General features: G+C 34.0%; 1 protein-coding gene across 1 annotated transcript; it reads right to left on the bottom strand.

The window, feature by feature from the left end:
* Window positions 1-7,578: 7,578 nt before the first annotated feature.
* Window positions 7,579-13,307, bottom strand: LOC109156788. Its single transcript, XM_019304628.1, has 5 exons — window positions 13,216-13,307; window positions 11,980-12,641; window positions 8,958-11,865; window positions 8,101-8,229; window positions 7,579-7,905 (listed from the first exon to the last, which is right to left on the bottom strand). The coding sequence occupies exons 2-3, from the start codon at window positions 12,566-12,568 to the stop codon at window positions 9,008-9,010; spliced, it is 3,447 nt and encodes a 1,148-aa protein (XP_019160173.1). The 5' UTR covers window positions 12,569-12,641; window positions 13,216-13,307; the 3' UTR covers window positions 7,579-7,905; window positions 8,101-8,229; window positions 8,958-9,007.
* Between the last annotated feature and the right edge of the window lie 598 nt (window positions 13,308-13,905).

The raw sequence follows: 13,905 nt of genomic DNA, 5'->3' as shown, positions 1-13,905 counted from the left end.
TAGGGACGAATTCTATATAATTACCATATAACTTAAGAACGAAAAGTGCAATTTTCTCTTAATTTTCTTACTTGTATAAAAAAAAATATTATTTTTTCAATCCTATTAAATTACTACGCAATACTCACCATTTGATCTGATGTGATACTAATTCAATAAGAAAAACTTTCTATTTTCACTAATTACTTGTAAATTTGTTGAACCTTATCATGAATTAATAAAGACTTACATAACCTAAAAAAGAAGTAGCTAAGTGAATTAAACATGGTTTTCATATATAAAGTCATAACTCATGAGTTTGATTCTTACCTGGTAGGTTGTCTTTCTTGCTATTTAGAATAATTAATTTGCCAAATTCGAATCTTGGGTTAGTTGATGATTGATGATATTAAACATGTTGCTAAGCATTTTTCAAATATTAACTCCTCTTTTGTTAAACGATTTGTGAATTGTGATGCCTCGTTTCTTTGTTGGGTAGTGGAGAGTGGGATATAATTCTCCCCTATGTATTTTTGGTATCTTGAATTTAAATTTAATGCATATAATTTCATTGGCTTTCAAAAAAAAAAAAAAAAATCGTCAAATATTGATATAATATGTTGCCCTTTTATATTGACTAATGATAACATTTCATGCACTAAAATTTAGAAAACTTTTGTTCTATTTAACAAAGTTGAGTTTAGTGCAATGGGTGTGTGTGGATGATTATTGTCCTAATCTATGATATACTGAGATTCCAATGAGTCATGAAGGGGACGTGGTGGATATATTGATAATTGATGTGGTATTGAATTATCTATGTACTGATTCTTTTATATTTATATTAAAATTAAATTAATTATTAACAATTACTCTTTATTTTTTTTTGTGACGAGAAAAAATTCGCCGTCATTATACAAAGATGTGCACCAATAATCTGGCCGGAGTGGTCTCCTTTGGGCGTAATCTCATCTTCTAGCAGTGGTCTCGTCGCAATAGAACCGCCTCCAAGCTCCTCGCGACGTCGCCACTGAACTCCACTGTCTACCGCATCCAAGTTCGTCGTCGGCCGCAAAAACTCAACTTTTGACATCCCGAACTGTGCAGCTACGCAATTCGTTCCGCCGGCGCCGGCACCTACCAATTACGCAGTTCTACACGCGCCGCTGCAAGAGGAAGCAGCCCGAGCCCTCATTTTTCAACTCCTTTTTCAATTATGATTCAAAGAAAAGGAGAAAAGTGGGGAGCAGTTTGGAGCTGTTGAAATTGGGGGTGGATGTGAATTCAATTAGTAGTGGCCTTAATGGGTTAAGGGAAATTCGTTGCAAAAAATGGGTTTGGTATGAACACCCCTTCCTTTTATGTATCCTTTTATACTTTTAATGGATTTCAGACTAAGATTCAAGGGAGTTGTTACACGGCGGCGCCTTCCACCACCACTTCTCACCTGTCGCAACCTCGGCGGATAGAATCGGAGGAGGAGTCCAAGATAACGAACTGGGCTCATCTCAACCCTCCACCTTCATTCCAACTCCGGCCATGTGGGCGCTAGCAGCACCAGGGGTGGCCATTGAAGGCGAAGACAGAAAGAGGGTGGGTGGGGGTTCTTGATTTCCCAGAAATGGAGCCAATGAAGGTATTTTGTGATTTTTAATTTCTGAATATTTTGTTATATGACAAATGACATATTTACCCCCGCTTTTGACGGCTTAGACGGAGGTGACTAACGGGAGGATGACAGCAGGTCATATTCCGCAACTCGAAGGATCACGAATGATAATTATGAAAGTTAGGGACTATAGGTGGTGAAACCACCAAATTCGAGGGACCTTGGCTGGTATTTACTCATTTAATTTATGTAGACAGAAACACAACATTAATTAGCAACAACACAAGTAACAAAATTAATGAAAAGAAATTAAACCGACAAACTCATGCATCCATGCATGCAATTAAGCATCATCCAGCTTATTAATACAACTTATAAGACAAGCTAAGCAATTCATGAAATCAAGCTAGCAAAAACCATGCAGTTATATATGATCTTAGCTTCAAGGCAGATTGATGGAAGGTTTGGAGTATGGTATGTTGCGAGGCTTGTTGATGGAAGGGTGAGGTGGGTGTCTCTTCCCGGCGGCGGCCACAACCGCGGCGTCGCCGCCCTTATAACGGGCGGCCACCTCAGGGCAACAGTAGAAGCTTGGATATCTGCAACAATTGATGGGAGGCAACCCCTCCACTGCTGTACCCACAAGGACCAAAGCAAAGAATATTCCAACAACCTTCATGTTCATCATGTTTTTTTTTTTCCGAATTGGGATCTTATAACTAAATACCTTAATTGTGTTGTTTATGTGCAGGATTGAGTGGAATGAATAAGATTCTGCTTTCGCTTAAATAGGAAACACAAAGCACTGTTCACATCCACCTCGGATTCTCCAAGGGGATGATGATATATTGTAATGAGTTAATTACGGAAATAGTTCATGGACTATAACGAAATTATCGATTTAGTCATTAACTATTTTTTTGATCGATTAAGTCCCTCAACTTTAAAAATCTTAATCAATTTGATCTGCGTTTGTTTTGTCGTTAGACATCCGTTAACTCGAGATTAAGTTGGTAATTTACTATAGTCAATGGACCATTTCAGTCATCACATGCATCATTTTCTCTGAAAAGTTAATTACTGAAAAATGGTCTCTTAACTATAGTGAATTATATTACAAATTTGGTCCCGAGTTAACGGGGTCTAATGGCAAAACAAACGGAAAATGAAATTGATTAAGATTTTTAAAATTAAGAGACTTAATTGGTCAAAAAAATAATCAAGAATCAAATTGGTAATTTCACTATAGTCAATGATGATGATTTCGGTAATTAACTCTATTGTAATTTTTAAAGATTTTTTAAGACCAGGCAACAATGAAACAGAAAGCATTGATACATTCACTTGGCTGTACGTATATGCAATTAGAAATGATTTTTTAGGAACAAGAACTAGATGTTTCCGCTAACAAAACAAAGATTTTGAGATTACTCCTAGGTTGGTTTCAAGATCACTTGCATAATAAGCCCGTCACTTAAAAAAAAAAAAAAAAAAAAAAAAGGTTCATTCCGATCCGTTCATTAATTTTATCTAGCATGTGTATGTTGAATCAGTCTCCACTTCTAAGTTAATCAAATAATTGATTTGATAATCATAAAGTTTAAAATTCAATTCTACTGAGACTTGTACGTATATTAATGTTCTTGGTTTGAGCCCCCTTTTGTCGACTAAGGTTACAAAATGGACACTTTCACATGATAATTGCAGGCTAAACATAATTTTTGCAACACAAAACTATAATAATTGGTGTGATCCATACTTTCTCTTAGCTTGTTGCCACTTCTGTTAGAAATGAATTCTTAATTTGATCTAGTCTCCTGGTGTCCTTCGCTTCAATTTTAGTGCCTTGGTGCAGTGCATCTTCAAAAATATAACCAAATCCTCCTTCTCCAAAAAGACAATGATAATAGGTATAATTTATTATCTGTGTTGAATATATTGTAAATTAGGTGCACTATTTCATCAATGCATGCCCAATGCATGATTCTAATTAATTAACCAAAGTTCAAGTTAAAACACTCATCAAAGCGAACTATTATTGCGAAATCAAATCACGAATACAATGAGGGATATCTGCGTCTCACACCTTCCGACCAGTATACGAGCAAGAAGCTATAAGGTATTAGAAATAACTAGTATTTTCACCCGTGCGATGCACGGAATTGAATTGTTGTAATATACTAAGAATATTTTAAATCGATATATAATTATTTAAGAGTTAATTTCACCAGAGGTCGCTCATAGGATTTCTATTACCATCATTAATTATCCCTTATTTACCATAATTAAATAATTTGACCAATTATAAAGAGAGATTATTAAAAAATGCACGGGACAATTTTTTAATTAAAAAATTTAAAAATTCATTAATAAAACATAAGGTTCTCATAGTTATTTCTTAGAAACTATTTAATAAAGAATTTTTTTTAGAAATTGGTGGGCCAAACTAAACATAAGGTTCTCATAGTTAATTCTTAGAAACTATTTAATAAAGCATTTTTTTTAGAAATTGGTGGGCCAAACCGCCTACGGCAGTTTGCGGTGGATATATCTCGAAAAAATACACAATTTAAAAAAAATATTTGTCTAAAACGGACAACCGAGTCAAAAGTGTTGCATTGCCGAACTTTCGAAACTTCACAGCTTTTACCCAGAATTATTGTACGAATGGGAAAGAAGAAATCAATATATTTTATTGGGAAGAAAGATGTTTTAGGAATTGAGCGGGAAGTTAAAATTTCAGGATTTTGTTTTTATATATAGTATAGATTAGATGTGCAAAGGGAATTGTATTGCACTATTTTATAATTTTAGAATAGAATTTTTACCTAGAATTATTGTACGAATGGAAAAATAAAAATTAATATATTTTATTGGGAAGAGAGATTTTTTAAGAATTGGGCGGAAAGTTAAAATTTCAGGATTTTGTTTTTATTTATTTTATAGATTAGATGTGCAAAGAGAATTGTATAACACTATTTTATAATTTTAGAATAGAATTTTTACTAAAGGTTATTGTACGAATGACAAAGTAGAAATCAATATATTTTATTGGGAAGAGAGATTTTTTAGGAATTGGGCGGAAATTTAAAATTTCAGGATTTTGTTTTTATATATAGTATAGATTAGATGTGCAAAGAGAATTGTATTACACTATTTTATAATTTTTGAAAATAGAATTTTTACCGAGAGTTATTGTTGGAATGGGAAAGTAGAAAAATCAATATATTTTATTGGGAAGAGAGATTTTTTCGGAATTGGGCGGGAAGCTAAAATTTCAGGAATTTGTTTTTATATATAGTATAGATTAGATGTGCAAAGAGAATTGTATTACACTATTTTATAATTTTAGAATAGAATTTTTACCCAGAGTTATTGTACGAATGGGAAAGTAGAAATCAATATATTTTATTGGGAAGAGAGATTTTTTAGGAATTGGGCGAAAGTTAAAATTTCAGGATTTTGTTTTTATATATAGTATAGATTAGATGTGCAAAGAAAATTGTATTACACTATTTTATAATTTTAGAATAGAATTTTTACCCAAAATTATTGTACGAATGGGAAAGTAGAAATTAATATATTTTATTTGGAAGAGAGATGTTTTAGGAATTGGGCGGGAGGTTAAAATTTCAGAATTTTGTGTTTATATATAGTATAGATTAGATGTGCAAAGAGAATTGTATAACACTATTTTATAATTTTAGAATAGAATTTTTACCAAAAGTTATTGTACGAATGGCAAAGTAGAAATCAATATATTTTATTGGGAAGAGAGATTTTTTAGGAATTGGGAGGAAATTTAAAATTTCAGAATTTTGTTTTTATTTATAGTATAGATTAGATGTGCAAAGGGAATTGTATTACACTATTTTATAATTTTAGAATAGAATATTTACCCAGAATTATTGTACGAATGAGAAAGTAGAAATTAATATTTTTTATTTGGAAGAGAGATTTTTCAGGAATTGGGGGGAAGTTAAAATTTCAGGATTTTGTTTTTATATATAGTATAGATTAGATGTGCAAAGAGAATTGTATTACACTATTTTATAATTTTAGAATAGAATTTTTACCCAGAGTTATTATAGGAATGGGAAAGTAGAAATCAATATATTTTATTGGGAAGAGAGATTTTTTAGGAATTGGGCGGGAAGTTAAAATTTCAGGATTTTGTTTTTATATATAGTATAGATTAATATAAAGATCTAAATGTTCCTACATAATAAATATATGGTAGGTAATATATATAAAAAATGAATAAATGTCAAATAGGCCATCAAAGTATATGCGAAATTGCAATGAGATACACAACCAAAAAAAAAAAAAAACAATTAAATTTCTGAACAACACAAAATCCAGCAATTGAACCAAAAATGATGCATTTATCCCGTACTTGCTAATGTATCAGTTATCTTATTAAAAAAATATAATAATTTTTAAAATTTATTTTAATAATTTTTTCGTTTTAATTTCTTCGTTTCCAAACCTAAGACGAGGAAGGGGTCTTCGTCTCTAGGATGGAGACGAAGAAGGTTCTTCTTCTCCAATCTCCAGTCTAGAGACGAAGAAATTAATGTTCTTTTATAGAGTAAATAAGTTAGTTTATGTTCAATTGCATGATTTTGTATTGCTTATGGAATCAATTGTAATTTTTTTAGTTGGATGATCCAATTGAAATTTCATGTCTAATTTGATGGCATATTTTACCATTTTTTATAAGAATTATGTTGTAACTTTTCTCTCAAAATGTGTGAAAAATAAAATATCAAAGGAGAGGAATTCATTTTCCTCAAATTAGGAATTTATTTTAGAGAAAATGACACTCCTCCCACTGAATTATATACTTATAGCACTTTTTTCTCCTGAATTATTCATGTATCTACATTAGCTTCTCAATTATTCTAAAAGTGATGATTTTTCCTTGAAATGTTAAATGGACATTTTTACTCTTAAATTAAATATTTAATTTATTTTACTTCTCCAACAAATTATTGCTTATGTGTAGAGAAGGCCATAATTTGGTTCAAATCGAGCAGACATTGTAGCAACTAAACCGAAAGGTTTAGGTTATGATTTAGAATCGAAACTCAATATTTGGTTTCAATTTATTAAAATTCCGAATTGGAACTGTCGGTTCGGATTCTGAATCGAAAAAATAAAATACATTAATTGTTGAATTTAAACGATTTTAAAAATAAAAAACAGAATTAGAATCAAATCGAATCACGGTTATATCTACTTATATATGAGAATTAGAATAAATACAAGAAACAACATACACTATTTGCAAATATTATTATAATTATAATTTTAAATCAATGCTAGTAGTTGTTCCAATTCCGAACAGCCGATTCATGATTTAGAATCTTGTTTTTTCTTTTGGCGATTTTAATAAATCGAAACTCAAATATTAAGTTCCAAATTTGAGTCGTAACAGAACATTTCGATTTCGATTCGGTTGCTACAGTGTCGAGTTCGATTTTGGGTCCACCCTGAGTATTTTCCTTTTATTTTATGCAAAATAAATTCTCCGATCAAACAAGTACGGTAAAATTTGTTATGACAAAAGAAAAAACAAATTTCTTGTGAACCAAATAGATCACTATAGAGAAGTGAATGTTGTAGGGCAGCTACAATGATTCAATTGAGAGTTATTCACTTCTGGTATTCCTAGTTTTTTTTTTTTTTTTTTTTTTGTCACATTTGATGATGCATAACTTTCAAAATTTTTAATTTTTTATTTGCTCACATTTAATCTTGCACAAAATGTGGCAAAAATAATATTTGAGAACTAAATACGAAAGTAATTTAATAGTCATAAGACTAAAAGTGAAAATAACTTCAATCCAAAATAAAGCAGAAAAGAGTAAATTTTTCAATTTCCAATTGAATTAGATTTTAAAAGTTCACATGAACTGACATTTATTTTATGCACGTAATAATAGAGTAAAAGCTAGGGAGCAAAATATTGCAAAGATAAAAGGAAATCCGGGAGAAGATACAAGCATTCATTAAAGTAACATTAAGGACCAATGCAAACATTATATCAGCAGCACAACAAAAGCCTATAATAAAGGATACAAGATAGAATGACAAAGTTGTTAAACATGATAACCAGAAACTAATAGCAGTGATGCATAGACAGGATTCAGACTTGCCAGACGAGACCAAATTGCCCTCCCGGAACACAGCTAATCACAAGCTGCTGCGTTCATGGCTTCAGGGATGACGACGGAAAGGATGAGGGAGGATATCGTCAAGAGAAGGGCGAGGCTTCTGGTGAGCTTCGGGAAGTTTAGTCGCGCCATTTGTATCTGCAGGGCAACAGTCTGTTATTTTTCCATTGCAGCAAGGGGGGAAAGGAGGGTGCAGTTGCCCATATGCAGTTGTAACAAGTAGGAATGTGAAGATCGCAACACATAATTGACTCGCCATATATTTAGAGAATTTATCTGCAGTTCACTATATTTAAGTGTGTTTCTGTGAGAGAAAATGCAATGGAAACTTACCTGTTATATAGAGAATTTGGCAAGGCTGAGATCTACTATGCAGTATGCACTGATGCATCTGATTAATCAATTCTGGGATTTGTCCGGCTGCCAGATCCAAATTGGTTGTCCATTGGACATTCCTCCATCCTGAACAAGGAACACCACTTCAAATTAAATCATCGAACAATAAATAAATGAACAACGTGCATTGATTTTTCAGGTACCTAAACCACAGACACATAATAAAAGACAAACAAAAGCATCTGAGACACCTTTCAATACTATAGTTTAAGAAACAGTATTCCAACCAATTGGTTGCATGATGATTTCCAGGCTATTTGATTTTGTGATAGCAATTGGAATTGTCATTTTCTTCAAAGAAACTTTGAAGGCAATTCGCTATTGAATTGACATGCCACCTTGCTGAGAATATTCTCAAACAATTAAATTATTTTTCCAACCATGCTTGAAAGATGCTCCTAATTGGCACATCGTTTAAGATCATAATTGGTATCAACACCATAGTTTAGAAGCTGTTATGCAATGCAATTGCAACTCTAAAGTACTCTGTATATGTTAACAGTAAAAGAGATAGGAAAGCAGAAAAACTTGTAGATTCTACACCCAGCAGTATGCTAGCATATTAATGCTGTATGTTGAAAATTACAATAACAGTTAGAATAGATCTCAAAATGATCAAATTTCAAATTCCAGAGATACTTGTCAAAAAAAGAAAAGAGGTCACATTCCTGAGAAACTGATTCAGCTAAAGTTAAACTACTAGATATGACTAACAATGTGAGAATATCTTGTTTGGATTAAAGTATGTATTAAATCACATTGAGCAATTAGTCCCAAGGATGCTTCTGGCCTACCACTGCAGGATGAAGAACAGGCTTGAGCATTCAACCAATCAATTTTTGTTTTACTTTTTGGTGTGAAAAACTCCCCAGAAAAAGTACTGATTTTCTATTGTCCGACATCTCACATCTAACAATCTTGAGGGAAAAACCAAAAGCTCAACATGACCTATTTGACTCCTTAGCATCAAATCCTTACTGTCAATGAACCTTAACAAGGAGCGGTAACAGTTTGTTGCCTCCTTATTCCTTGGATAGAAGTACAAAGCAATATCATTTGTATCAGGACAGTCCTCAAAAATCAGTGGCCAATAATTACATCGAGGATGGACCAGAAAATCCACAGTTGATGGCATCTTTTTCGAGAACTCATAAGCTCTACGACAAACTTTGGAAGATGGATGAGCTACAAATCCTTCATAGACTCTGACAACTGAAGCAATATCAGTCACCTCGAAGCTTCCCATCCAGATATCTTTTTTTGCAGGACAATTTTGAGAGCGAGTAAAAATACCATGTGAAATGTGGAGATGATTGCAGTGTGCAGTCTCATTGAAATCTTCAGAACACGAAAGAACATCCAAATCTGGAACTCGAGTAGTTGACTGACTGATTGGAACTGCAACCTTTCCTTCAACTCTATCTCTGCCTTCAGTATTTCTTTTACTTTCAACCTCCAATTCCAGAACTGGTCTATTAAGAGGAAATGTAGAGCCAACAATCAAATTAGATGCTTTTTCACCATGTATATCTTTAGCATCTTCATCATTTCCTTTTTGTAGCTTGTAACCCCTAGAAATGAAAGGAAACTCTACATCAACTAAATTGGATGCTTCTTTCCTTGATGAAACTTTAATTTCTTTGGCAGCAATGCTTCTTTGTAACCTTAAATCCTTGCAAGGTGATGTAGAAGGAAATTCTGCACCATCAGTTATTTCAGATGCCCTCATATTTCCTTTTTGCATGTAGTTCACAGAAATGAAAGGAAACTGTACACCATGTGTTGGATTAGATGTTTGTTCCCTGGGTGAAACTTCAATTTCTTCAGCAGATATGCTTCTTTGCAGCTTTGATTCAACACAGGGCAACATAGATGGAAAATCAGCATCATTAGTTCCTTTAAATGTCCTCTCATCAGGTATGTTCTTTGGTTCTTCTAGGGTGCCTTTCCTTTGAACATGTGATTCATTAGGTTTGGCCTTTGGTTCTTCTAAATTGGTTCTTTGCATGTTTGATTCACGAGAATGCAAAATATATTGCAACTCAGTACTGTAAATTCCATTGGATTCTTTTTTATTAGATCCACCCTTTGGTTCGTCTAGATTGCTTCTTATTTGCACGTTGGGTTCGTGAGAATACCAACTAGATTGCAACTCAGTACTGTCAATTCTGTTGGGCAATTTTTCATTAGATCCATCCTTTACTTGTTCCTTGCCTCTCTGCATTATTCTCAATTCTGCAGAAGTCCTATCAGAAGGCAACTCTGCAGCATCAATCATGTTGAAGGCCCTCAGAGTAGAAGTATCATTTCCTTTCATCGGAGTAGATGTAGATACTTCTAGAAGTCCATCCTTTGGTATCTGTGTTCTGGAATCCCAAGAAGCCCTCCCATGAGGCAATCCTTCACCATCAATTTTGTCAAAGCCCACTTCATTAGTACATTCTTGACTATCTAGGCCAATGCTTACTCCTTTGTTATGCACATCTCTAGCCTCATGTGCATCCTCTACTCTTTGTTCCTCTAAATTCCTAAGAGGATGATCACACAAATCAACTGCTTTTTTTCTGAATCTATTTTTGACTTCTTTGGGATCTTTACTTTTCTGCACATTAGAATTTTGAGGCAAAGCACAAGGAGATTCTGCAACACCAATTGAATTGTATGCTCCTTTCAGTAGTCCATCTTTATCTCCACCAGTACTGTCACTTCTCTCTTGCAGGGATTCCCAAGGACACACTTTGGTTTCAGCTCTTTCCACAAACCTGTTGTTAGTATTTTCAACATTACTTCTCTTTTTCACCTCCCAAAAAGCACAATCGGAAGGAGAACCAGAAGGATCAATTCTGTTAGGCATCAAGTTATTAGGTTTCATATTTGCTGCATCTTCATTGCTCCCTTCCCACATACTGGAATTGCCAGGGCTATCAGTAGAATCTCCCTTATAACATCTACTTTGTAGCCTAGGTTCCCAGTTAGGCCCTTCAGAATGCAGTTTTGCACCATCAGCTGAGCTTTGTCCCCTTTTCTGAGGTCCAGCTTTAGTTGAGCTAACCTCTGCCTTTAAGCCAGCTTTAGTTGAGGAAACCTCTGCCTTTAAGCCATCCTCTTTGAGGCTCTTAATCACCGTAGATGACCTTTCTTCAAGAATGTTTTTTAGTCCTTCAACATTACTTCTTATTTGTAGCTCAGATTTCCAAGCATTCCTACTTGAAGAAAGTTGCAAATAATCAGAAGAACTGTTTGAACTTTTCCAAGGACTATCATTGGTTTCTTTAGCAATAGTTTTCACCGGCAATCTGGATCTTGGAGAAACCTGTCTAGAAACTCCATTACTAGAATTGTGACCTCCTTCATGAACCAAAGCTTTATCCATTCTGAAATCACTCCTCTTTTCCCATCTTGATTTCCAAGGAGGCCTATGACAAGGTGATCTAACATGATCACCTGAACCAGAAACCCTGTTTTGAGACATTTGTTTAGAGTTTTCAGCACCACTTTTCTTTTGTGGCCAGGAGTCCAAGGAAGGCCAACTGGTATGGGAGTTCCAACAGCCTCGTGAAGCAGAACATGTTTTGTCATTCATATCTTTGCCTTTGCCAGCATTAGTATCCTTTTGCAGCCAGGAGTCCGACGAAGGCCAACTAGAATGAGGGTTCCAGACGTCACCTGAAGTGGAACAATTTTTCTCATGCTTTTTGTTGCCTTCATCAGCATTTGTTTCCTTCTGGAGCCAGGGGTCCCAAGAAGGCAGATTGGAATGAGTAGTCCAACCGTCACCTGAAGCGGTGGAACGATTTTTTTCATGCTTTTTGTTGCCTTCATCAGCATTTGTTTCCTTCTGTAGCCAGGGGTCCCAAGAAGGCAGATTGGAATGAGTATTCCAACCGTCACCTGAAGCAGAACCTTTCTTCTCAGGCATATCTTTGCCATCATCAGTATTCACTTTCTGTTTTTGCTGCCAGGAGTCCACACAATTACTTGCACCAGAACCTTTTTCCTTAGGCATATGTTTGTCTTCTTGAACATTACTTCTCTTTTGCAGCAAGGCATCCCAGGAATGCTTACTGGAAGAAGAGTTCACATAGCCATCTGAATCAGAAGTTCTCTTTTTATGAGTAGGTTCGTAATTTTCAGCATTACTATCATCTGGCAATCTGGAACCACTAGAACAATAACTTGAAGGCAACTCTTTCACAACACTCGAATTGTATGGCCTTTTGCGAGAGATATTCTTGTCTTTTTCATATTTACTTTTATCTTTGAACCTGTATCCCCCAGAAAGTAAATGAGAACGCACATTCCTATTATCACGTGAATCTGGAGCTTTTCTCCAAGGTACATCTTTTTCAGTATTACTTGTTGGAAGCCCAGATTGCCATGGTGATGGGCTAGACTTCTTAGCCATATCATTACCTTTATCAGCTTCAAACCTGAAAACACCAAACTTCTTCACTAAAAGAATGCCTTTCAATTTTGACCTAAAATTACAGAGGAATGAAACCTTATTCTCAGAGATGCCACATAAAAAATAAATTTCAAAAACAAACAAAAACAAAAACAAAAACCCAAATCCTACCGAAGAACAGACAAGTAATACTCCAACCCCAAAAATTCCTTTTGTAAAAGAATGCTTTAATGTTGACCTAAATTTAAAGAGGACTTGCAGAGTTAGGCAAAACCCCAGTAGTAAAAACCTAGTCGATTTATAACACCAAATAAACCGCCCAAAAATGAAAATAATTTCACATTGGCATTTCACCAAGCACCCTTCATGCGTAAATCTGAACTTACCCAAGCCACAAAGGAACAAGCCAGCTTAACAATTTTCAGACCACCCAAGCCTGTGATCGTAAGAAACACCATACAAACAACAGCATACAAAGAAAACAAGGTAGAGAAATAACATACAAATAAAACATATGTTTATATATGCTGTAGACATACACACAAACATAAATGATATATATACACACACACAGACATATTTCAACAAAGATCAGACCTAGAAATATAATTACGCGTAAACACGAACAAAAAATCATTCATAATTACCTTTCTCCTTTGAGTATTTGACTAGAAAAGAATGGATTTCTGCTGTACTGAATTCTCACTATCAATTTGTTTGGTGAGTACTGAGTACCGTTTTAAAGGCATCCACCATGATTTCTAGTTTTTTTGCATCCACCTCACCAACCCCTCTCTAATATTATTTATATTGAAAAATGTTTTTTTCCTCCTAATTTTCCCCACTATTTTAAATTATATGCATAATTAATAGTACATAATATGTTAACGGTAAATACATAATCTAAATGTCATTTTAGATCAGCATCTATAATGATCCATAATACTTGTAATATTTTCTCACATATTAGTATGAATTAACTTTACCTCAAATACTTTTAATTAAATATTAAATAATTCAATTAAATGGTGATATGTCTAGGTTCAAAGAATTAAAATATGTTCAGGAAAAACTTTTTATGGATAAGAGATGAAAAAAGAAAATACATTAACCTCCTGAGAATACCTTTAGTCATCGAATCTTCAAAAGGCGCCAATGAATTTCATTATAGTCATAGTAATTCAATACCGCAATCTTCAAACACGTAGAATTGAATCAATTTAATTTCCTTTTATTCAAAAGAAACCGATAAATTCCATTATAGTCATAGTACCTCGATGACACAATTTTCAATAAAGATAATTACGAAAAATATCCTAATATAGACAATGGTCCAC

The sequence above is a fragment of the Ipomoea nil genome, unplaced genomic scaffold, assembly GCF_001879475.1.
Source record: "Ipomoea nil cultivar Tokyo-kokei standard unplaced genomic scaffold, Asagao_1.1 scaffold2759, whole genome shotgun sequence".
Taxonomy (NCBI): domain Eukaryota; kingdom Viridiplantae; phylum Streptophyta; class Magnoliopsida; order Solanales; family Convolvulaceae; genus Ipomoea; species Ipomoea nil.
Note: the sequence above shows the minus strand (reverse complement) of the source record. Positions and strands in the feature narration are given on the sequence as shown.